The sequence below is a fragment of the Chinchilla lanigera genome, unplaced genomic scaffold (genome assembly GCF_000276665.1).
Source record: "Chinchilla lanigera isolate Chin_1 unplaced genomic scaffold, ChiLan1.0 scaffold00069, whole genome shotgun sequence".
NCBI lineage: Eukaryota > Metazoa > Chordata > Mammalia > Rodentia > Chinchillidae > Chinchilla > Chinchilla lanigera.
Genome location: NW_004955470.1, coordinates 3,769,836 through 3,795,217, shown reverse-complemented (window position 1 = coordinate 3,795,217; position 25,382 = coordinate 3,769,836). Strand labels below are relative to the sequence as shown.

Genomic DNA, 25,382 nt, shown 5'->3' with positions numbered 1-25,382 from the left:
ACTTGTGCTGCTGAGCTATATCCCTGGCCCAGAAGAGATTAACAACATGACTTTTTTTTTTTTTTTTGGTATCAGAAATCGAACTCAGGACCTTGCACTTGCCTCGCAGGCGCTGTAACATGACTGCTAATAAAGCCTCATGCAGTCATGGGGCGGTCTTCTAGAGTTTATGTGATTGACTCATGGTCCAATGCTGGGATTATGGGTGTGAGGCTATACTCACCCTAGGGTGGTTAACCTGCACACAGTACAAGGGAGGGAAAGAGGCTTGCTCTCTCTGCTCCTCCTTTTTTTGCTCTTGTTGCTTCTGCCGTTTTCCATACCATGAACTATCGCCCTCTGCCGTGTGCCACCCTTCCTTGGAGTCAACTGATTATGGACTGAAACCTCCACAAACTGTGAGCTAAATAAACCTTCCCTCCTATTTTGTCTCAGCAATGGGTATTTTATCTCAGCAATGAGAGAAAAGTAACCAAGATAGTGACTACTCAACAAGTGCAAACTAAAACTACAGTGAGATACTGTATTACCACACACGAACTAGAATGGTTAAACTTAAAAGGACTGACAGTACCAAGTACAGGATACCTTAGAGATATCGCAGGCTTGGATACAGGTCACTGCAATAAAGCAAATGTGACAATAAAGTAAGTTATGCAAATTTTTAAATTTTCCAGTGCATAAGAAAGTTATGTTGCTGGGTGTGGTGTCGCGTATCTATAATCCCAGCCTTCTGGAGACAAAGGCAGAAGGACTGCTGTGAGTTCAGGGCCAGTCTGAATACATAGTGAAACCATGTCTCAAAAAAACAAGAAAAAAAAAAGAAAAAGTTATCTCCATACTATGTTGTAGTCAGGTAAGTGTGCAATAATAGCATTATCAGTAATGTGACTACCTTGATTAAAAAATACATTACTGCTAAAAAATGCTAACAATCATCAGAAGTGTTGGAAAAATTGCACTGATAGACTTGCTTGACACAGGGCTGCCACAAAACTTCCAGTTTGTACAAAATGCAATGCACACGAAGCATAAGGAAGTTCCGTAAAACAAGGTATGTCCTGTACTGGGAAGGACATGAGCAACCAAAACTTATATGCTGTCGGTGAGAATACAAAATAGGACTACTCTGGAAAAGTTTCCTACAAGGTTCAACACACACTTACCATACAACCTGGCAATCCATCTTCTGCAGGACTACCCGGAAGACTTCCGCACAAATATTCACAGCAGCCCAAATGGAAACAAACATCAAATGGACAAATATGAGTACATTCATATCAGGGAGTACTCTACAGCAAAAGGAAACAAACTTCTGATAAAACAACGTAGCTGAATCTCTAAAGCATTATGCTGAGGGGTAGAAGCCAAAGAAACACACCCCATGCTGTACCGTTTCTTCCTTCACATGGAATTCCAGAAAAGGCAAAGGCTACAATAGTAGTGGGTCAATGGCTGTCAAAGACCAGTGGCTGAGGGAAGGGACTGGCTGCAGAGGGACACCGAGGGCTTCCCAGGACGATGGTGAGGAGATGGCTCACTGCATGGCTGTGTAGTGACTCTACGACCAGTCCAGTCTACAGCGCTGGGAGTGTCCATCTTGCAGCAAAGGGAGGGAAAGACCAAGGGAGCCCAGAAGTTGAGCACAGGCCTTGAACTCATCAGGGAGCCCAGGATGGCCCTGAACTTGTGAGGATCCTCTTGCCTCAGCCTCTTGAGCGCTGGGATTACAGGCATGTGCCACCTTGGCCAGCTAAAAAAATCTTTAAATGGGCAAAATATTGGGCTGCAAGTTTTGGAGGTTTGAGAAGCGGCTGCCTCTGTGGGTCTGTAGCCTGGGGGCTGGTCTGGCACTCTTGCTGGGACGACAGGACAGGAAGAAGTCCTGGAAGGGAAGCAAAGGAGAGTGAGTACAACCTGGAACCCATCAGTTACCTATGTGCTTGTTTATTACCCCATGTGACTGCAAATTTCAGAAAAAAATGGCTCAGCCAGGTGTGGTGGCACATGCCTGTACTCCCAGCACTTCGGAGGCTGAGGCAGGAAAATCAGTGTGAGTTCCAGTCTAGCCTGAGTTATGCAGAAGACCCAGTCTTGCCCCGCCTCTCAAAGTAATGGGCCTGCTTCATTTCTGCCTCCCAATCTGGTATAAGTCTCTTTTTGGTCAACTCTAACTAGATTTATACTCTATGGAAGGGAATTCTGAGTAATACCCAGCTTGACCAAGTTGAAAATAATACAAAATAGCACAAACACACAATTTCAAGAGCCATCTTTTATTACTTTTTATGTAACTAAGTTTTCTTGCTATCTCAGTGAAAATAATAAATAGGTACAGCTTAGTAATTAACAGTGCATTGTTAGCTATGTGATAATATTTAATCAATGATGTCAACTAGAAAGGATCAGTCATATTTCATTATGACAAGTGTCCAAACAATTTTATATGTAATAACTGACATAGGTACATAAAACATAATGTATGTTGTTCTAGTTTTGTGTAATAGAAATAAAAATTCAATCCGACCAAAAAAAAAATGAACTTAGAGACTTATAATTATAAGCAGTTTAGAATTTTAATTTCTATCCTGTGTGTGTGTGATCAAAGCGTACGACTAACAAAGAATCTGTACTGGGAGTAGGGACAGAACTCAGTAGAATATTTAGCAGGCATGAAGCCCTGGGTTCAACTCCCAGCACCCCCGATCCCCAGAAGATTTTTTTGTTTGTTTTTGAGACAGGTCTCCTTACACAGGCTGGCCTTGAACTCTCAGCGTGCCTCAACCTCCCGGGTGCTGGGATCATGGGGATGCACCACCGTACTCAGCCATTTTTCTCTTTTAAATCAGGAAATATACGTCTTTGACTGTCCTGAAGTCCTGAATGAATTAACAGCAAGGAATTCTGGAGGCAATCACCCCCGACTCAGGGTTTCCAGTTACAGTAACTGTATTCTCTCTTGACCTCAGTTGAAAACCCTGACTCGCAGAAAGCCACATGCCTGGCAAGTGCCGACACCAGCTATGTAGGAGGCTTTTTCAGAGGCAAAGACAACTTTGTCTTCCCAGAGGACAACTCCTCCACTTGGCTCTATGAGGCAGATAGCAACCCCAAGCCACAGAAGGCGAGGGCCTGCGCAGGCCTCAAAGGGGAAAGGTCAGCTCTTCCCTGCCCGCATTACTGAAAAAGGCTGGCTTTACAGAGTGACAGATACTATTTTTTGCTACACACATATTTTTCCTTACCTGCTTTCAAGGGGAAATAAACGTCAATACCAATCTCCACAGGAAAACCCGACATCCAGGAGACGATAGAAGAGATCCAGATTTCAGTTTCCGGCAAACATAATGTTTCTTTCTTTGGAGAAATATTTAGTTTTGTTAAGAACATGTGAAACTGCACACAAGTGTTTATCTACAGTAAAAGTGAAATTCCTAAATGCCTCAAGGGAGCACAGCCCTTTTTACAGCACGACATCCTGTTAGCTGCTCGGCGGGAATTTTAAGGGTTAATTACCAGAGCTTTGGGACAGGAAGTCGCAGAATCCCCTGAGGACAGTTAAGGCCCTTCAGAGAAGACCACAAGGAACAGGTTTAAATCAGTCAAAGAAGACAACCCTTTCTCCGGGGGAACCAGGCTGACCTGCTGATTATGCTAAATCCTCTACCCCGAGGTGGTCCTGTCCCAGGTTTTCAAACAGGTGCTGTAGGAAGAAGCCCGCCCTGGAACACGTCTGACTCGTCTCCCCAGTAAAATTCCCTTCTTTCCTAGCCGGGCGTAGTGGCGCATGCCTGTAATTCCAGCACGCAGGAGGCTGAAACAGGAGGATCCCCACGAGTTCGAGGCAAGCCTTGGCTACATAATGAGTGTCTCCCCTGTAATGAGGTCAAGGGCGATCAAGGTAGGTTTAGGAAACCTGTCTACCTTCAGACGGAGTCACCTCTGGGTACCCGGGAGAAGGGCTGCTCACCGAAGCGCTGCCGCACTTCCAGACTGCAACAGGCTACCTGCGCGCGTGGCTCTCGGTGCTGTCCCGGTTTCTCAGCAGGTGAGGCCAGTTCACTCTCGGGATCCCGACGCTCTGGGTCCGCCTCGGCGCCGCGAGACTCAGGAGGGCTGGGCGGCCGATCAGGCCGCAGCAGGTCTCGTTAGCCAGGAGCGTCGGCGTCGCCTCGCGGCCCCGCCTGGGTCGCCCCCCACGCCCCGCACGGAGAGCGCAGGGACCTCGCCCCCGCCATGGCCCGAGCCCAAAGGCCCGGGCGCCGGTCCCTCCTCTGGGAGAACTGCACACCGCGCGGGATTTCCCTGCACCTGGCCGCGCCCCTCCAAGGGGCGGGGTCGGGGCGGCCGGACATGGCGACAGCAGCAGGTCTGACGGTCACTTTCCCCGGCGCCCTTGACTGGCTCTCGCGCCGCGCAACCTACCTTGCTACTAGGCCGCCCTGGCTCGAGGGGTGTAGGGGCGGGAGGGGGCGGTGAAGAGCCTTGGGCTGGACCAATCAACACTCAGGTGTCCGAGTCTCACCCAATGAGAGCTCGGGAGGCGAACACAGGGGTAGGCTACACTCGGACAGCGCGCGAGACGGAGGCGGGACGCACGGGACCTTTTCTGCAGCCGGGCCGGGGTCTCCCGCCCGGTGGCTTCCCGTGTGCTTCGCGCCACAGTACCGTGGCACCCACCGGCCGCACGGAGACGCAAGGAGGCCGAGCGCGCGAGGGCCGGGTGCGTGGGCGCACCCCTCGCGCGGAGACCCTTCCTCGGCGATTGCCGCGGGGAGACATGCGGGCCGGGGCCTGGCCGCGGCGCCGCGAGACGGACTCGGGGGCGGGCTGCTAGGGGCTCCGCAGACGGCGCTGCGGCGCTGCTTCTTCCTCCCGGGGCCGGGGGGCGCGCGGCGGCGGCATGTTCCCGCGGAGGCCGCTGGCCGCCTGGCTGGCGGGGGCGCGGGGCGGGGGCCTGCTGGGCCTGCTGGCCAATCAGTGCCGCTTCGTGACGGGGCTGCGCGTGCGGCGCGCGCAGCAGATCGCGCAGCTCTACGGCCGCCTCTACTCGGAGCGCTCGCGCTGCGTCCTGCTCGGACGCCTGTGGCGCAGGCTGCGCGGCCGCCCGGGCCATGCCTCTGCCCTGATGGCGGCGCTCGCCGGCGTCTTCGTGTGGGACGAGGAGCGAATCCAGGAGGAGGAGCTGCAGAGGTGGGTCGTGCGGCTGCCGCGCCGGCGGCGGGGGGCGCGGGGACCTCGGCGCCCGCGCTGCGCTGCGTCGATGTTCCCCGTTTACGCGGTGGTCTTGAGGCAGCGGTGCGGTAGATGGATGCCGTCTTACCTATCCGCTGCATTCCCTTGCTGTGTTCATCGCTTTTGTCGGGTTGAAGATAAGAACTGCGAGCGTGGGTTAATCCAGGGGGGAGACGTCGAGTGGGTAGCAAGCGTGACGCTAAAGAAAACAGCATTGGAAAAAAAATAAATTAGATATCGAAGGTATGGAGCCAGCGCGCACTTGAACACACCCAGAAAAACGCACATTCGAAACGCATTTGAAACTCGATCTGGAGGTGTCGTGTTGCCATTTGCAAAATGACTGCCGTCCAGATGGGACTTGGGCGTTGTGAGAAATGCCCGGAGAGCTCCCTGTCATTGTGACTTGGCGTCTTGGCAGAATGAAGAGGCTGGAAGGGATTTTGCCCTGCTTGCACAAACCAGTCGCCTAGGCATTTTTAACCTGTACAATTAGGTCAGGTTTTTGCTATTTCAGAACTTTCGGGGTACTATGTTATATGGCTTTGAAATCACTGCTGTCATTAAAACTTCTGTGGGAAAAACCCAGTACAGTATTGTTCACTGGATCTGTTAATCTGTTGTTGAGTCTGAAACTTCATAGTTTTTAGGTAATCTCAGAGAAACTTGGCTTTAGGATTTGCTTTACAATGTCTCTGCGTTCTATCATTACTATTATTATTATTATTACAGTATTGATGATTAAATCCACAGCCTTGCACATGCTAAGCAAGTGTTTCATCTCTGAGCTATCCCTTTTAGTTTTTCTATTTTGAGATAAGGTCTCACTAAGTTACCCAGGCAGGCGTCAAACTTGATATCTTACTGCTTCAGCCTACCAAGTAGTTGGTATTATAGGTGTGCAGCATAGGGCCTGCTCTATCTATCTATCTCTCTATCTATCTGTCTATCTATTTATGGTCTTTTTGAGACAAGGTCTCACTCTGCAGTTCAGGCTGGCCTTGAGCTCACCTTGTAGCCCAGGCTGGTCTCAAACTCACCAGGATCCCCTACCTCAGCCTCCCCTGCCTCAGCCTCCCGAGTCCTGGGATTACAGGCATGTGCCACCATGCTTGGCTGCTTTATTTTTTAAAACAGATATTCCTAGCCGGGCGTGGTGGCACACGCCTGTAATCCCTGAACTCGGGGAGGCTGAGGCAGGGGATCCTGGCGAGTTTGAGACCAGCCTGGGCTACCAAGTGAGCTCAAGGCCAGCCTGAATTGCATGGTGAGACCCTGTCTCAGAAAAGACAAAAAAAAAAAAACCCAAAACACCACAAAACAGGTACTCTTAAACTGCAAAACCTCCCCCACCTCGGGGCATTCTGTTCCTACATGCTGAAACCTGGGATTTCAGGAACAGCCCCTCCCCCAATAGATCTCACAGAGTTTTCTTTATAATTCTTCAATAGGGAGACACCCTGTTGTTCCGCAGTTTTGATTCGCTGCAGAATGGTAATCCACCAACGAAGTTTCTACCATGGCCTGTTTGGGATGTGTAACACTGAGATGTCAGGCAGCTATTTGTGTAACCCTATGAATTGTGGGAAATGCAAGTCTGTCTTAAGAACTAGGAGCTGGGGATGCTTGTGCACCCATATCTTAAAATAATAAAAAAGACTAGGGATGTAGCTCAGTGGTAGAATACCCTTGGGTTCAATCCCCAGTACCACACCTGCACACACATACTCGTGTGCTCACACACACACAAAGGAATCCTTGTTCTAACAGGAAAGAATGCTTTTTATTTTTTTATTTTTTTTTGGTTTTTCTCCGGTACCGGGAACCGAACTCACGACCTTGCGCTTGCCAGGCAGGCGCTTTGCCGCTGAGCTAAATCCCCAGCCCAAGAATGCTTTTTAAATGCAGTTTAAACTCATAACCAGAAACAGCCTTATTCTCCAAAAAAGTTAAGGTGTCAAAGTATACCATAATAGCTGTAGCAGAAGCAGTTTCTGTTAACATTGTTTTGTGACTATGACATTTGTACTAATCAGTCTCTTGTAAAAAAATAAAAGAATGGGAAGAAAACTTTTAAATTAGGAAATTTCAAAAAAAAAAAAAAATTAGAAAATTGCCAACCTGGGCATGATAGCATAGTCCTGTAATCCCAGCAGTCTAAGTGACTTGATACAGAAGTTTGAGCCCAGCCTGGGGGCTTAGTGACTTGGGAGATCCTGTCTTAAAATAAAAAGGGCTGAGGCTGTAGCTCAGTGTGGAGGCCCTGGGTTCATGTAGTGGTGCAAGTGAGAGAAAAAAATCTTCTGTGGGGCTGTTTAAGGAAGAAGACAGAGACCAGAAAAGGGTTACACTGGGGGAAAGAGAGGAGTTTTGGGAGGGTGGATTTGAATCATGTTGGGGCCTAATGGTAGACAGCACTCTCTGGCTTGCTTCATGCATTTATATGGAGAATATGTCCTGGAGCCTCTTTTAGCAGTTCTCCCACTTGTGGGAGCTGGAAGGGAAAACATGATGGGACGTGAATGTAATAAGCACTGAATTTAGTAGGCACTGCCGATTGTGACAGAGAGATCAGACCAGTCGGTGACGAAACCAGTTAATTATTGTTTTCCTCTCTCCTGGGTGTCTCCGAAACATGGGAGCAGTTGAAATACTCTTGGTTTTCCAGCTTATCCAGAGGAGTTATTCAGGGCTAACCAGCTTCAGAACTTCAGAGATTAATAAAAAGTGTAGTCTGAGTATGTGTGTGTGGGGGGGAGCGGTTCCTGGGAATTGACGTCTGCATGCTTAGCAGTGGGACACAGCCCTAGCCGACAGACATTGTAGTTGACCTCTTGATGACAGTTTGGGGTTATTATATAGTGAAGCCCCTCATTTAACATTTTGTCCAGTTCATGCTTAAATTCAGCTTTTCATGTATTTGAGATATGACCAAGTTTTCCATCTAATGTATGTTCTTGTGATAAGGAGGCAAATTTGCTATTTAACACCTACATCTTGATTGTATAGTGGTTGCTTAGTTCTTAGTTCTGATAGTTCATGTTTGTTTTTTGTTTTGAGACAGGGCTTCCCTATGTAATCCAGGCTGGCCTTGAACTCACTGTGATCCTCCTGCCTTAGTCTCTTAGTGCTGGGATCATAGGTGTGCATTAATTACCATGTCCAATATATGCTTATATTTTGTAGAGTAAAATATTCTGGTAACAGGTTAATTTTTGCTTGATGTTTATTCTCTCTGCTGTAGGAGAGTTTGTTACAGCTCCGATAGAACGAAGTCTTGGGTTTGTTTGTTTTATGAGGTGATTTTGGGTGGTGTCCAAAATGAAGCACAGTTGCCTGTCAGGTTAAGTACATTTCTGTCATTGTTAATGGACAAAGATCCTGATTGTCACATGGTCCCTAAATCACAGCTTTTGGCTCATCTGTGGGATTTCTGAACCAGCTTGCCCTGGCATACACTAATTCTGTTTGTTTGGGTTTTTTAAAATCTTTTTGAGACAAGGTCTTGCTATGCAGTTCAGGCTGGCCTTGAGCTCACTTTGTAGCCCAGGCGGTCCTTGAATTTGCAACGATCCTCCCACCTCAGCCTCCCTGAGTATAGGCATGCACCACCGCTCCCGGCTCCTACGCTAATTCTGATGTTGCTATCTTGGTTAAAGAGGTTTGAAGTAAGCAAGATATCTTTTAGAGTGTGTACTTTAAAATGGCATGTGCCTTTCCTATGTTTTAATTTGTATTACAAATGAAGAAGGATAATCTTTCTTTACTTTTGTGCTAAAGAAAATCTTTTTTTTTTTTTTTGAGACAAGGTCTCCCTGTGTAGTTCAGGCTGGCCTTGAACTCATTCTGTAGCCCAGGCTGGCCTTGATCCTCCTGCCTCAGCCTCCCAAGTGCTGGGATTACAGACGTGCATCACCATGCCTGGCATGTTTAAAGAAAATCTTAACAAATAAGATTTATTGATTGTTTGATTGATTGATTGCCTTTTTGAGACAGGGTCTCGCTATGCAGTTCAGGCTGGCCTTGAACTCATTTATGTAGCCCAGTCTGGCCTCAACTCACAATGATCCTCCTGCTTCAGCCTCTCTAGTGCTGGTATTACAGGCATCTGCCACCACACTTGGCCTGAGCTCACTTTGTAGCCCAGGCTGGTCTCAAACTGGCAGTGATTCTCCTGCCTCAGCCTCCTGAGTGCTGGGATTATGGGCATGTGCCAGCACACTTGGCAAGATTTGTTAAATTTAAATAAGTTTAATTTTATGTGAGCAAAGTGACCTGTACAAAGTGATTTTGACTTGCAGCAGAGTCTGGTTGTAGAAATCAGATCTTTTGCCCAGAAGCTGAGGCAGGAGGTTTTCGAGTTGATCTGCTTGGGCAATTTAGCAAGACCATGTCTCAAGATAAAATAGAAAGGGCTGAGGAATATAGTTCAGTGCTCCCCAACCCCTCATCGATTCCCAGTACCAACAAAAATACAAAAACTAAAACAAAAAAATCCCACGTTTCAATACTTGGGCTTGTATTCTCAGCTACTTGGCTCCAATTAAACAATCAAAATAACTTTGCTCACTGTTTTTGGTACAAGTTTGCATTTTGTGAGCCCAAGACAAATCTTATGGAAAAATTCAGTAGGTTTTTTTTTTTTTTTTTTTTTATTGCTTTGGAACAGTTAAAAATAATCATAAGAACAAAAAAAGGAAGGATGTTAAGAAATCTGTAAGTCTTTGGGAATATGTTTTATTAGCTTCCTCTGTCGTATTTCAGTTTCGATTCATTGTTCTAGAAATTTGAATAAACAGTGCCAGTAAAGCTTAATAAGGAAAATTGGACATTTTCCCATTTTTGTATTCTGGAGGCTTTTGAATGCATTAAACTTTCTCATGTCATTTACTAGATGAATAATCAGTGTAAAACCCTTTTCACGTTAAAGGAACTCTCATGGTGGGAGGGAACCCACTGGCACTGCACTGCCCATTTTACCTATCTTAGATCAGTCTTAGGTCACTTGAAAGTGAACCTCATTTTTTTTTTTTTTTTTAAGACTGTCTTCATTATTTTACTTTGTTACCCCAGAACCGTCATGAACTAATTGGTGTTTTTTATTTCAGAATATGTTCCAAATCAAATCAGTAGTACCTGAAAATTCCTAGCTCTGTCAGTAGTTTGGCAGTTGAGGAGGGGATTATGCGAAGTACCACAGTTGCTTTGAATTCCTAATTTCAGGACTGTTTTGTTTGAAGTGTTTTGGGGCCTTATATCCCTTTCTGTGCCTTGGGCAGGGCTCCTAGCCTGATCAGACACTGGTATAATTACCTTGTTTTCATTGTATGCCTTCAGCCCAGCCTTTCAAACATTGTAGTGATTTTCAGAAGTACAGACTATTTTTGTTTGATCCCTTTACTAATCTGATTTTGTTACTATTTGGGAAATAATCTCTTTTGTCCTTATTACCTCTCTCTTCTGGTTAGTTTAAGTCTCTTGGATATGAAGGTTTAGGCTGTGGATGGTGGCACACACTCTAATCCTAGCACTGTGAGAGCTCAGGCAGGAGGGCCAGAATTGGAGCCCAGCCTTGGTCTTACTAGGTTCACACCCCAGTACCACAGCTAAGAAGGGAAAGATTATGAAGGTTTAGATACCTATCCTATCCAAACAAGATTTGGCAGATTAGACTAAAAAGAGATGTAAGGCTTTTCCGTGCTGTATATGATAGTATTTCTGCTCCTATGTGCTAATTAAGTCTGTCATATTACTGTTCAGAAGTTGAGACCCTGCTGGGCATGGTGTGCCTGTAGCCCTTGCACTCTGAGACACTGAGGCAGAAGGACTGCAAATTCAAGCCAGCCAGGGCAATTTAGTGGCTTAGTGAGATCCTGTCTCAAAATAAAAATAAAGGGCTGGGAATGTAGCTTAGTACATAGGCCCTAGGTTCAGTCCCTAGTAGGGCAAAAAACAAAACAAAAAATCCTTTACCCCAAGTGTAGTAGTGCGTACCTATAATCCCAGCATTCAGGAGGCTGATGTAGGATAGTGAGTTACAAGTCTAGGGTGAGAGCCATAGAGAGATCCTGTCTCAAAATGAAAAAACTTACGCAGCAAAGTACACTACCAAGGAAGTGTAAAAACAACTCATAGAATGAAAGCAGATATTTATAATTCGTGTATTGGCTAAGGGATTGACGTCTAGAATATTGTATAAAGAACTGTTGAAAGTCAATTAGATAACCTATAAGATGGGACAAAGGATTTCAATAGACATTCTCCAGAGAAGTTTCACAAAAGGCCACTAAGCACATGAAAGATACTCAATATCATTAGTCATCAGCAGAGAAGACCACCAACGGAATCCCACGTCACACCCTCTAGCAACAAAAAAGATGGATAATAATAAATGTTGGCCAGGATGTGGGGTCACTGGAATCTTCATACACAGGTGGTGTGAATATAAAACAGTGCAGCTGCTTTGGAAGATAGTTTGGCAGTTCCTCTGAAAGTTAAACATAGAGTTGCCATGACCTAGCAAATTCAATCCGAGAAATGAATCTGCCCAGGAGAGTTGAAAACATGTCTGTGCAAGAAATTTGTACACAGATGTTCTTAGCAGTATTATTCATTGTAGCCCCCAAATGGAAACAACCTGAATGTCCATTACCCAGTAAACCAAAGGTGACATACCCCTGTCATGGAATGCTGTTCAGCTCTGAAAAAGAATAAGCTGCATCAGTGAAACTTGGAAATATTTCAAGTGAAGGAACCCACATACTGTCATACGTTGTATGATCCCATTTATCTGAAATGCTGAGAATCGGCAAGTGCATAGAGAACAGACAGTAGTCTTGTGGTTGCCAGGGTTGGCAGGGAGGCAGGAATGGGGAATGACTAATGATGGGTACAGGTTCCTCTTGGAATGATGAGAATGTTCTGGATTTAGGTAATGATGGTAGTTACCCAACCTTGTGAGTATATTGATAAGCACTGCATTGTAAACTGTAAAGGGGTGAACTTGTGGTATGTGAGTTATATCTCAATTTGAAAAGGAGGAAAAATTTAGAAATACTATTAACAATGTAGAAAGAAGACAACTCAGTTTAAAAAATGGGTAAAAGATAACAAGTGGCATTTTACAGTCATAAACCTTAGCAGTTAACCAGAGGGCTGTGTGCCAGGCCTTAAGCACTGTACATAAAAGCTTGTTGATGTGCTCTTATGTGAGCATTGGGCTAGGATTCAAACTCAGGAACCATTTCTGTTCACCACACTGCGCTGTGGCAAACACACACCCCTCCTTTGCGGGGGTGTGCGTGGACACTCGGTTGCACAGGGCTCACCGGCCATCTCCAGCCTTCTCCAGCGTGCCTGTTTCTGTCCTTTGCAGATCCATTAATGAGATGAAAAAGTTGGAGGAGGTGTCGAGTATATTTCAGAGCTCTGGGGTTGAGCGCCACTCTCCAGAGTCAAAATCCCAAACAGACGGGGATGAAGACTCGAAGGACAGAGAGCAGCCGTGGGAAATGGTGATGGACAAGAAGCACTTCAAGCTGTGGCGGCGCCCCATCGCGGGCACCCACCTGTACCAGTACAGAGGTGGGCGAGCCGGGCCGCCGTTCCTCGGACTTCTCTAGTGGACTTCTTTCAGTCGGGTGGCTTCTCGCAAAATCTGTCGTGTTCGTTTTTTGTTTTGTTCTTGTTGTGTTCCTCTCGCAGATGACCAGCTTCTGGGTTTGTTCCTCACTGTGGGTCATCTCTGTCTCTGCCCAGCGTGGCTTCTGGCTTCTGCACCTGCTTCTGGCAGTGTGCCAGTGCTCTAGAACTGCAGTGCAGCTAGCCGGTGGGAGCGGGTGAGGCGGGGGTGTGTGGCAAGTGTCCCTTATTCTTTCTTGTCTTTCCAGTTTTTGGAACCTACACAGATGTGACGCCGCGGCAGTTCTTCAACGTTCAGGTGAGTTAGTTTCTGCCCAGGTTTGAAAGCTTGCCAGCAAGCCAGCTACTGCTGTCCACACAGCATTTAGGTAAACTCGTGTGTGCGGGTGGGTGGGGTGCCGAGGTTGAACTCTGTGGGCAGACATTTGGCTTATAGTTTCTTTGTCTGTTTTATGGGGATGAGACTGATCTATCTACCCCTACCACAAATCCCCGACTGCCGGGAAAATGGAATGGATTTGAATGCTTTAATATTTTTGTGAGGCTTTGTTTTTTTTTTCTGTACAGTTTGAAGGTAGGGTATGTGCGTTGTGGTCCCTTATTCCTAAATCTTCCACTGCATATTTGCTCAACTAGACATGCTTTCTTCATTGTGTCACTGCGGTACCATTATTAAAGTCAGTGATGCAGTGATTGATGCAGTGATTTCATTCAGGCTTGTTTGTGTTCTAGTTTTACTGGTTGACCTTCATAGCATTTTCCTGTTCAGCACAGACCCAGCCCGGGTTACATTTAATTATTAATTATTATCTTTAACCTCTTTTTAATCTACAACATTTCCCTGTGAAGGTATTTATTGGGCAGAGTTGAAGAGTATCTGTTCAAGGGCTATTTTTCTCCTTCAGATGGTGTTTATAACAAAGTGAGAAGGGGAGGTGGGACCATCCAGAAATTTTCTTTTGTGGTACTTGTTTTGCCAGACTTTCCGTAACTAGTCTGTTGATTATCACACTGTCAGTAACATGCAAGTGCCCCTTCACCTAAGCACTGAATTGTATCAGTCTGTATTGTATTTTTGTTGATTGGGATGTATAGGATATGTCTGTCTTTGAAATTCCTGTTACTCGTGGTATCAGAAGTTTACAGTATGGACTGGGTATGTAGCTCAGTGGCACAGCACCTGCCTGGCAGGCTCAAGGTCCTGAGTTCAATTTCTGGTACACACATACACAAAGGAAAGAAAAGAAATTTACAGTATGCTGCTTGCATTTTTTGTGAAGTGTCTTCTCATACTTTGGGATTTGTTTTGTCTGTTTAAGGCTGTTTAGAATAATAGTGAATTCTGTGAAATAGTGAAGACCAAACATTGTCTTTCCTAGCTGTGTCTTTTACAGTATTTTTTTCTTTGGTTAGCCCCCTCTTTTTGTTTTTTTTTTTGTTGTTTGTTGAGATAGGGTCTCACTGTATAGTTCAGGTTGGCCTTGAACTCATTGTGTAGCCTAGGCTGGCCTTGAACTTGTGGGGATCTTCCTGCCTCAGCTTCCCAAGTGCTGGAATTACAGGCACGCATTACCATGCCTGGCTGCCTTTTTATTTTTAAGAGTCGGTTTCAGTGGATGAAAAGATTTAAAGAGTTGGCTGGAAAAAACAGTCGTGCTACTCACGCTTGGGCAGTGCTGGGTCTGATCACTGTTCCCCATCAGAAGTCCAAGTGTGTAGAGAAGCTTTCTGTATTTCTTGATTTGGAACTTCTGGTCGGCATGGTCTTCTCTTCCACAGCTGGACACTGAGTACAGAAAAAAGTGGGATGCCCTGGTGATCAAGCTGGAGGTGATCGAGAGGGATGCAGTTAGTGGTTCTGAGGTTCTTCACTGGGTGACCCATTTTCCTGTGAGTACTTTTACTTCTGGTTCTGCTTCTGTTGAGTCCATGGATGCAGAACACTAATCCTCCCCTTCACTTCCTCAGTATCCAATGTACTCTCGGGATTATGTTTACGTTCGTCGGTACAGCGTGGATCAGGAAAACAACGTTATGGTGCTGGTGTCACGGTAGGTGTGGCTGTTGTGTCCCTTACCCGGCTCCTTAGCTATGCCTTTCACTCGAGTGTTCTCCACAGCTTCCTGCAAGCTTCTGAGGACCTGGGGCCCCACCTGGCCCAGTTATAAGAGGAATGGGCCGGGGAGGTGGAAGGCATACAGAGAATCGAACTCAGGACCTTGTGCTTGCCAGGCAGGCGCTTGTGCCACTGATCTATATTCCCAGCCCGATTTTTTAATTACCTTTGGGTGCTCAGGATTAAACCTCAGCCTTCACACTGGGCTGCATCCCCATCCTTTTTGTTATCATTTTGATTTAGAGGCAGGGTCTTGCTGAGTTGCCCAAGCTGGGCTCAGACTTGTGATCCTCTTGGCTCAGTCTCCCAGAATAGAATGCTCAGACATACAAGCTTTTAATTAAAATTTTTCTTTGGTTTTCTTAATGTTGGTAACTGAAAAAGAAAGCCATGTTTTTTGGAGGGAATTGAACTCAGGACCTTGTGCTTGCCAGGCAGGTGCTGTGCCACTGAGCTATAGCCCTAGCCAAGGAAGTCATCCTTGACATACGGGTGTAGTGAGCTGTATATTACCAGTACCAAAGGGACTCACTTCATGTTCAGAACTCAGTTGTAGTCATTCGTCTTAGTGACACCTTTGTTCCATTTATTGTAAAAGTAGAGTGAGCACCTTAGGTCCTGCCACCACCCTTAGCTCCCTTAGGCCTTCTGTGTAGGTTTTGCTGAGCTTCGGCTTCACCTTTCCTCCTTCCTAGTGCTGTGGAGCACCCTAGCGTGCCAGAGTCTCCGGAGTTCGTCAGGGTCAGATCGTATGAATCCCAAATGGTTATCCGTCCCCACAAGTCATTCGATGAGGTGAGTTCCCTTCACCCAAGAGGTAATGAGTCATGACTGTGCATTTTCTCAAGCATGTCTTTTTTTTTTTTTTTTTGTATCGGGAATTGAACTCACGACCTTGCACTTGCCATGCAGGCGCTTGTGCCACTGAGCTATATCCCCAGCCCAAGCATGCCTTTTTACCTGGGCCGGGCCAGGTGAGCTTGTTGAGACTGACTGAGGGCCCCGCCTCAGTGTCCGGCTCAGGAGGGTTGGGACGTGGCTCGAGAGGTTCCACGCTGGGGAAGTGTGTGCGTGAGGCTCAGGCTGCTGCTCCGGGATGTGTGGTTGGGCCTTGCTGTAGAGTTGGGTGTAGCTGGAAGGTGGGCAAGGACAAGCAGTGCTGACCCGTGGCTGCGTTTGCCGGAGAGCGGGGGGAGTCGTAGCCACTGATGGTTGAGCTTCCATCTCAGCCTTTTCCAGGAGCTGGAGCAAGTACCTCCTGCCAGTATTTCATTGCAGTGGGAAAAACACTGGAAACCTGTCTAGGTTTTTGCTTCCTTGTCTGTAAAATGGGAGAGTTAGACTTTAGAATTCTGACTGTCCTTAGAAAAGAATACTTGTTTCCACTTAGTGGGGTATTTTGTGTTCCTAACCAAATCTCTATTATAGAGTGTACGTATTGATGCCAGGGGCTGCCAGTTTTAGTTTTGCTTTACTTGATCCTGGCTTTGTTTCTCCCCAGTGTTTTTATTTGTTTTAAAGCTATGGGGATTGTGTTTTTTTCTAGTTCTCATCAAGTTGTCTTATCTACTCAAAGTAGGATTGTGGTAGAGAATGTGGTTGACCTCAGACAGCATAATGTTTGACTTTTTTAGAAACTGGATGGTCTTTGTGTTTACTTGTGTGCTTTTTTTTTTTTTTTTTTTTTCCGGTACTGGGAATCAAACTCACGACCTTGCACTTGCCAGGCAGGCGTTGTGCAGATGAGCTAAATCCCCAAACCTCTTGTGTGCTGTTTTTAGAACAGTATTTTTCAAGTCACATTGCTGCTTGTTAGAGGGAGACAAAATTGAGGTAGGGTATTACGATCAGTTTTTAAAAAAATAAATAGGATATGAACTGACTGTAATCATACTTTGTGAAACTACTGTTGATTACATATATATGAGCGTGTGTGAGAGGTGAGAGCGAAAGGAAGGAATGAATTAAACTGCAATGTAGCAAGGGTTATTTACAGTGGGGAATGGTTAAAAATGTTTGAAAGTCCCTTGCTTTAGAAGATAAGAAATAAGGCTGCTTTTGAAGGCCAGTTACTTTTCGTGAGACAGGGTCTCGCTGTGCAGTTCAGGCTGGCCTTGAGCTCACTGTGTAGCCCCGGCTGAAGGCCAGTTACTTTGAAGGGGAGACAGGTCAAGTGAGGAGCAAGATTTGCTTGAGTGAATTTTTTGTCATTGTTTTATTTGAATCAGGATGTAAGGAAGATGCAGGCATTGATACTTGTTGATGCACTCATTGAATATCTCCACGTTGGTGTTTGTTGAAGAAACAGGCTTGTTTGCCCTGGACCTTGCCAGGTGTGTCCTCACAGTCTGCAGTGTCCCTTGACGTGATCGTCCGTCCCCGTCTTCTTGGGTATTTGGTAGGTAGATTGGTTAGAGGCTAGAAGAGCTTTAGTTTGGTTGGTCTAGACAGGATCACTTCATTCTCAGGCAAGTACTGTCTGGTTGGCTCTTTGTGAATGTCGAAGCTATCGATGACATCGATTATTTCATTAGGAATTACTAGGTTGATTTTGTCACTTTTCTTTAAGTCCCAGCTTACAAATGAATTCTGTTCCTGGAGAACACTTGTAAGTCAGATTTGTTTGTAAGTCCGACAAAGTAAGTCTTACTTGCCTTCAACAAGTACACAGTGTAAAACAAAAAAACAACCCACAAATACAGTAAGTCCTGACTGTATTGTACTACAGTACACTATCACACTGTGGAGTCAGCACACAGCAGCACAACTGTGGCAGCGTCCCCCGAACACGTGAGCTGCTTCTGTGAACCTTCATTATACAAGGTGAAATATGTCAGAGAAAATGTTGCTCATCACCTAGTTGGTGTCTATTCTGTGGGAAAGAGAAATAAGAGAAATGCTTGGCTTGTTGCCTTTGTTTTCTAGCTTTAAATGAAATGAGTTGGTTATTCAGTTAAGTATCCTCAAAGTAAGTATTAGTTTTTGTTTTGGAAGTGTCCTCAGAAACTCAGATTCAGCATACTGGATTAATTAGTTTTAGTACTTGACTGTTATTCTGATGCTCATATCGATACTATTTTTTGCTGTTGGGAGTCTGTTGGCTCAAGTCTTCCTGGCAGGGCCGGAAGCTTTCTTGCTCTCTGGCATTAGAAGATGTTTCAGGTCATGTTGGAGAGGTTTAGCTCTAAACCTGGCAATCAGCTTTTCTTTAAGGAGTCCTGGTTCCCTTGAGTGGAAAATGGCCCTTAAATACCACAGTTTTGCTGCTAGGGTTGTTCATGGCTATTAGGTTACTCTTTTTAGGCCTTTTCAGAAGGTAGAACTAAGAAAGAGGTTTTGTATGTTTACTTTTTTTTTTTTTTTTGCAGTATTGGAGATCAACCCAGATCCTCATGCATGCTAAGCGTTCTACCACTGAGCCCTGTCCCTCAGCCCCTTTTTATTTTCTTTTGGTTTTCTTTTTTATTTTTAATAGACACATAGTAATAGTAATTATTCATACTTACGGTGTACAGTGTGACATTTCGGTGCGTGTATACAATGTGTAATGCTCATATCAGGGTGATTGGCATATCTGTCCCCTCAGACGTGTCATTTCTTTGCATTGGGGATGTTGAAAATCTTCTCTTGGCTATTTTGAAATACCCAATTTTTCGTTTTTGTTTTTGCTTTTGTTTTTTTTTTCCAGTACCAGGAATCAAACTCATGACCTTGCGCTTGCCAGGCAGGCGCTGTGTCGCTGAGCTAAATCCCCAGCCCCTGAAATATCCAATTAATTGTTGTCAGCTGTGCTACAAGGTTGGCAGTTACTCTTTCTATCTGCCTGTGTCATGTCCCTGTTGACCGTCTCCCATAGGTTCTTTACTTTCCACTTGCTTTGGATTTTTAAGCACTGCTTTTTAAATTGCATTTTTAAAAAAATTACGGAAAATACTTGTTTCCAAAGTTAAATCTATAAATGAAGATTGTTCAGAGTAATTTACAGTATATCTCTGTTTCTTCTGCCCAGTTCCTGCCTTCTTACAGTAACCATTGCTTTCACTTTTGGCTTCCTTTATAGCATAAACAGTGTCAGGTAAGAATCCAGGTCCTTGATTTCCCAGGGCAAGTGTTTTACGGTAGAGTAATTTGGTCTTTAACTCATTTCTTCTTCTCAGCAGCCTTTGGGGTGGGCCCTCCTGCTTCTCCTGCCTCACACATTTCCTCCTTCCCCTGCATGCCTTCCGTGCAGCTGTGTGTTGGGCAGGTACCTTGTATCCAAGTAGCCAGGAGCTCCCGGGCAGGGACTGGAACACACTTGTTTCCTCTCAGCACCCAGTGCGGTGCTAGACACATAGCGGACAATCTAATATGTGTTAAGTAAATGTATAAAAGGTTCAACAATACACTTTGTAAGGGAAAAAAAAGATGGACTTTGCTGTGATAGCTGGAGCTCTGCTACCTATAGTTGTGCAGTAAAAATGTGCATGTGGAAAAGAGGTGAACGCCGTGCATTATACATCTCTTAGGGTTAGCACACTCTGAATCTCCTTGAATCCTGTGTCCGTCACTGTGTTAGACAGTAGGAGGCTGAGCCCGAGAGAGGTAGGTGCATGGCCCAGTGGCCGTGGTTCTCAGTGCTCTCGCTGGGTATGTGAGTAACACTGCCTCTTTGTGTTTAGTCTCCTCATCTGTAAAATGGGGATTATTGTGCCTACAACATTACAGGATTGTTGTGAGTTAAAGCCATTCCTGGCACATAAATGTTTGCCGTTACTGTCCTTACAAAAGGAGGAAGTGGTACAGATTCAGGTCCTTCAGCTGTAAACATTGGAGCTATGCATTGTGGGTTCCCAGGGTTTTTTTGGTTTTTGGTTTTTTTCTGGTACCAGGAATCGAACTCAATGACCTCGTGCTTGCCAGGCAGGCGCTGTGCCACTGAGCTAAATCCCCAGCCCTGGTTCCCAGGTTTACACTCAGCCTTGCAGATCTCCGGGGAGGACTCACAGGACTCTACACGTGGTTTTCTGACTGTGTCGTGGTCAGCACACAGCTGGACTGGTCTGGAGGAACCCGTGTGGGCCTTCCTTCTGCGTCAGTGACATGCATACATAATGTTTCAAACAGGAAAACCTGGTAAACTCAGCACTGGAAGGTTTTAGTGGGAGATGGTCACATTGTTGCACCCTCGCCTGGGCACATGCTGACATTCCAGGCTCCCAGTGGGGAAGCCTGTGGTGAGCAGGAGCCCCTGCCAGTTAACTGTTGCCTGGGAGCATGGCCACCGAGGGCCAGAGGTCAGCCTGGCCAGCCAGCGTCTGTGTGTATAGTGGTCTCCTGGCCTCCAGGGAGAACTCTTCTGCTCAGGGTGGCAAGAAAAGCACTTCCTGCACAGTCATCTCCTGGTTGTTCTTTGGTGCTGGGTGTGAGTGATGGTGGGTCATCTAAATGCCCTCATCTTTGCTGTTTTTCTTCTCCAGAATGGCTTTGACTACTTGTTGACCTACAGTGATAATCCCCAGACTGTGTTTCCGCGCTACTGTGTCAGTTGGATGGTTTCCAGTGGTGAGTAGGGATGTGTGCACAGGGCCTGAAGCCTGGGTTGAGCATTTTTTTCTTGATCTTTTTTTGAGACGGGTTTTTTTTTGTATCAGGAATCAAACTCAGGACCTTGTGCTTGCTGGGCAGGCGCTATGCCACTGGGCTGTATCCCTGACCCTGAGACAGGGTTTTACTTCTAGTTCAGACTGGTCTTGAACTCACTATGTAGTCCAGGCTGGCCTGGAACTCAGGGTGATCCTCCTGCTTCAACCTCCCAAGTTCTGGGATTACAGGCGTGTGCCACCACTGCTGGCTTCATCTTAATGACAGCAGGAGGATGTGTACTTGACTTACTAGAGTCCTTTTGGGGAAATTCCTGGTCCTCCACAAAGCACTCTAGCCTCCAGGTGGGACTTGAAGGGATGAGAGTCACAGAGTTCTAGGAAGCAACTGGTATGCCGAGGAAGATTTTTAAAACATTTGCTGGAATGCCTTAAATAGAGACCAGGTACACTAGTGCTTTCAAATTTTTTCTTGACTGGGTATGATGGTACAGGCCTATAAATTCTTGGGAGGGTAAACAAATAGGAGGCTGAGGCAGTGTGATCACCAGTTTGAGTTTAGCCTGGGCAATTTAGTGAGACCTTGTGTTAAAGTAAAAAATAAATACACAAGGGCTAGGGATGTCGCTGAGGCCCTTGGTTCAATCCCCTAAACCACACACACACACAAAGAAAGATTTTTTCCCAGTAGTGTTTAAAGCTGTAGCATCTGGCCTGGAGTTGTCACTGTGGGGCAGTCACCGGGGAGCAGCCGCTGCCGGTCGCAAAGGCTGTGTGTGTGTGTCACAGCTGTAACTCACCTTCCCTCCCAGTTTCCTGTCTTACAAAGTATCCCCCTGTGACTTTTCTTTCTTCTGGTTTTCTATATGCAGTATCTTACACTTGGGATAATGAAGAGAAGGAAAGTTGGTATTTCTGTTTGACATTTGTCTAAATTAAATTGGCAGCTGTTTTGACGTATGCCACTTGGTAAGTGGTGTTGTCATCACCTTAAAGAGAGCCATTGGGGGTTTAAGTGGCCTTATCACAGTTCCCCTTTTCAGGGGATCAGAGGTCATAGGTGGTTTTTAGAAATAAAAAATGTTTTTGATACAGGGCAATACCTAATGATTACATTTGTCACGAGGAGGGGCTGGGGATTTAGCTCAGCGGCAAAGCGCCTGCCTGGCAAGCGCAAGGTTGTGAGTTTGGTTCCCGGTACCGGAGAAATACATTTGTCACGAGGAGTTAGTACAAGCACGTTACACGTCTTAATTCTTTTCGTGTCCCTTCACCTCCTCTGCCGCCCCCTTTTGGTTTGTATAACCCAGGCGTGGGGGCACTTTCTGGGAGTAGCTGTCAGGGTGTCATTCAGGCTCTTGTCCCTGTGAGGGGGAGCTGCTCCCTGTGGGATAGGGCCTTCAAGTTTTGAGCCTCCAGTTGGTCTGTACAGCAGCCTAACCAGATTTTGGTGTCTGCCAACAGGCATGCCGGATTTTCTTGAGAAGCTGCACACCGCCACCCTGAAGGCCAAAAACATGGAGATCAAAGTGAAGGACTACATCTCGGCGAAGCCTCTGGAAGTGAGCAGCGAGGCCAAGCCCACTGCCCAGGCCTCTGAGCGGAAGAACGAAGGCAGCTGTGGCCCGGCTCGTATCGAATACGCCTGAAGGGCCTTGGCATGAGCAGGGAAAGGTGCTCCCAGCCCTGCCTCGGACCCTTATCACAGCTGCAGCACGGGACAAGCCACGAGTGTTGGAAGGCATCTGCTGGAATGGCCAGTGAGGGACCATCTGATGGCTGGTGTCTGGCGTCACTCGGAGCCCTGTTGCACTGTCAGAGAGAGGGTGGCATCCGTGGAGGCCTTGTCCTGTCCTCAGGCAGACATCCTAAGATTCAGTATTCCACTGAGCTCACCTGACGCAGCCCTTGCTTCTCAGGCTGCAAGGGGGTGACCTTTCGCCTCCCGAGGAGTCCCTCACTGACATTCCAAGCCCTGCCGTTGGCGTGCAGCACTTCAGGCCTCCTCCAGCTCCGCAGGCCCCCTGGGAAGGGTGCCTGGTGGCTCGCTGCTCACCGGGGTCACGGGCAGTGCTCTTGGTCACAGACCTGGTGGGATAGGTGTGGATGATACACGGCCGTGCCAAGTGCCTTGTCCTTACCTCGCTTTTACCTTGAGGGACGTGAAGTTTGTACCAAGATGTTTCTGTGGTAGTGTGCACCCCACTGACAGCAGAGCCCACAGTTCCTCTCGAACCAGCCGGGGTGTTACTGCGCTGTGTACCCAGATGGTTGCCTCTTCCCAGCCTTACCCCGTGTGCCAGGAGCACAGCAACTGCACCCTCCCAGACAGCAGCTCCTGTGCCATCAAAGTTGACAGGGCCTGTGGAAATGCTCACAGCGTCACATTTAAATTCAATTTAATTTTTTAAATATTTGTGTCAAAAAGGAATTGAGTGAGGCTTTTCCTTAGTCACTGTTCAGGAAAGTTTTGGTTCAGGTGTTGCTTCCCCCCTTGCGGTTTGAGTTGTCCTCCTCAGGAGGCTGAGGGCAGAGGAGCGGGGCTGGAATGCCGCCTGCCGGAGCTCCAAGCTTAAGGCCGGCCGTGTGGACAAATAGATGAAATTTTGCCAGCACCGGGAGTGTGGCATGTGGCACACGTGACCCCCTCATTGCTTTGGAAAGCTTTTCGTCTCTAGAGCTAAAATAAAGGCAGGGCAAGGTCACACCCCGGTGGTATTGGCTTGGCCTTGATTTTGCTCGTGCTCATGTTGCAGTCTCTTGGGAGGATAGGGATCAAGTTTTAAGTCCTCTTTTCTGGAGTTTAAATGGCTGAGTTTCCCCTTTTTCCTGCTTGCTACCCTGTTGTGTTGAAAAAGGAATCTAAGCCAGAGACTAATTTAAACCCCGCCCTCCTTGACCTCATTGCCTGTGCAGTTTTGTGCCAAGGACTAACCTGTCCCAGTGTTTGAGTCCTGTCGTTACGGATGGCAGAGCAGACCTGCAGGGAGACGTCCGCGCCTCCCCAGGACCTCCCAGAAGCTGGAAAGAGTCCCTGTGTTCCACCCGTGGTCGTGAGTGCGTGTGTGCACGAGTGTGTCTGTGAGTGTGTGCACAGGTGCTTGGCAGTTGTGGTCTCCCCATTCTCACAGTCATTTGATTGTGTACAGTTACTCCTGTCATTGTAATGATTTCACTCTTAACAGTAACATTTTTATCAAACGTGTGAATAAATATATGAAGATTGGTACAAAAGTGTTTGTCTTTGGATGCGTGGTGGGGAAATCCTAAGTTTCTTCCTGATCACAGGTGTAGAGGGTACCAGGGAGTGGACATAGGGGTGGCCGGGCTGGCACCAGCCACCTTCTCTAGACTGCGGCCTCTTTCCAGACAACCGCTTGACAGCTGAGAGTGAATTTGTTCCACATCTTCGTCCACTGGCGCACACGTGTCCTCTGTGGATCCGGCTTTGCCTAAGTGACACATTTGTTGTACACGTATTTCATACGAGTTACTGCACATAGGAAACTGCTACTGTGTTTGTGTGTCACCAGGCAAGCTTTTGAGTGCTGGGAACCCAAGTCCATTTTTCCATGTTGTGTGGTTTTGCGCTGTGCAACTTAGGAAGTAGCAGCAGCACTGACCATCCTTGAGCTGGAGGACTTTGGCTGCATCCGAGAGCTTCACAAACTCCCAAAGCCTGCGTCCCTCCTGGACCAGCAGCGTCTCTGAGCTAGTTGTACCAGCTGGGGTGAACGTGTTTGCTGAGCGTGATCAGGCAGAACTACAACGAGCTGCAGTCTAGATGAGCAAATTCCCCTCATTTTACATTGAGTTTGAGTCAGCCAGTGATAGGTAATCCTTTCTTAGCACTTAGTGTGTCACGCTCTGTGCTTCACGCTTTTTTTTTCTTTTCTGTTTTCTAAAACAGAGTCTCGCCATTATTTCAGCCTGGCTTTGAACTCACTATGTAGCCCAGTCTGGTGATCCTCCTGCCTCATCCTCTTGAGTGCTGGGATTATAGGCCCGCATCGCCGCACTGGTTCTGTGCTTTAGACTTTAATTGAATCCTACAGCTCTCTCAGAGCATAGCAAGTCGTGTAGGTGAGGAAGTGGAAGCTGAGATTAAGTAACTGTCTTGCTCAAAGGCACACAGGAAGTGACATATGAGCCAAGATGCTGACCTGGCTTTGACCTCTGAAGACACTTGCAGCATGGGTTAAAATTAATTTCTCAGGAACACAGGGCTGGATTCTGTCCCCTGGGGCAGGAACCTTGTTTGGAAGTGTGGATCGGCAGCTGACTGCTGTGTGGCTCACAGGCTCTGTGTGGCCAGGTGCTGGAGCTTCGCCTCCTGCAGCGGAATCTCAGGACTGCTGTGAGGAGCTGAGGTACCAGTGTTTTTCTCCTGAGAACTTCAGGATGGACGCGCTTCGGTGACACGGTGTTACGGTGACACGGTGTTACAGGGGGTTTGGATGATACTCGGGGACTTCTTGAAATAACAGTTTCTAAAAATACTTAATTTCAAAAATGACCAGTCCCTGTAGGACACAGCGAGACAAGTCTGAAAATTCTTAGAATGAAACTGCTCTTCATAAAACTGGAGAGCTGTGATTTCTAATGAAAACTATGATTGTCTAATAAAAGCCTCCAAAGTGGGTATGGATGCAGTGATCTAAATGTGAAATGTGCTGTCCCTACACCGGCCGCGGAGCATCGAACAACCCTGGGCTACAGGTACAGCTGGGTCAGTCACGCCGATGGTGGCCACAGCTGTCCGTAATGAATAAATGGCCTAAGCTTACTATCTACTTATGAGGAGCCTA

General features: G+C 46.7%; 1 protein-coding gene and 1 long non-coding RNA gene across 2 annotated transcripts in view; one reads left to right on the top strand and one right to left on the bottom strand.

Annotated features, from left to right (window-relative positions):
• Positions 1–4,419, bottom strand: part of LOC102015308 — a 5,984-nt gene extending 1,565 nt beyond the window's left edge. Inside the window, exons 1-3 of the long non-coding RNA XR_263468.2 lie at positions 3,971–4,419; positions 3,246–3,357; positions 1,167–1,885 (exon numbers count right to left, since the gene is read on the bottom strand). This is a non-coding gene — a long non-coding RNA (uncharacterized LOC102015308). The remainder of the gene's footprint in view (positions 1–1,166; positions 1,886–3,245; positions 3,358–3,970) is intronic.
• Positions 4,420–4,550: 131 nt separating this feature from the next.
• Stard7 (StAR-related lipid transfer (START) domain containing 7) lies at positions 4,551–23,808 on the top strand. The gene is made up of 8 exons (XM_005400653.2): positions 4,551–5,193; positions 12,611–12,819; positions 13,125–13,174; positions 14,656–14,766; positions 14,845–14,927; positions 15,688–15,787; positions 20,452–20,536; positions 22,039–23,808. Exons 1-8 carry the CDS (start codon positions 4,904–4,906, stop codon positions 22,221–22,223), a joined length of 1,113 nt encoding a protein of 370 aa, XP_005400710.1. The 5' UTR covers positions 4,551–4,903; the 3' UTR covers positions 22,224–23,808.
• Positions 23,809–25,382: the final 1,574 nt, after the last annotated feature.

Excerpts from the sequence above, each read along its gene's own strand:
- Stard7 (XM_005400653.2), top strand. The coding sequence starts at position 4,904 with ATGTTCCCGCGGAGGCCGCTGGCCGCCTGGCTGGCGGGGGCGCGGGGC. Across the intron at positions 5,194-12,610 it reads CAGGAGGAGGAGCTGCAGAG|ATCCATTAATGAGATGAAAA; the intron begins GTGGGTCGTGCG and ends TGTCCTTTGCAG. Across the intron at positions 14,928-15,687 it reads GTTATGGTGCTGGTGTCACG|TGCTGTGGAGCACCCTAGCG; the intron begins GTAGGTGTGGCT and ends CCTCCTTCCTAG.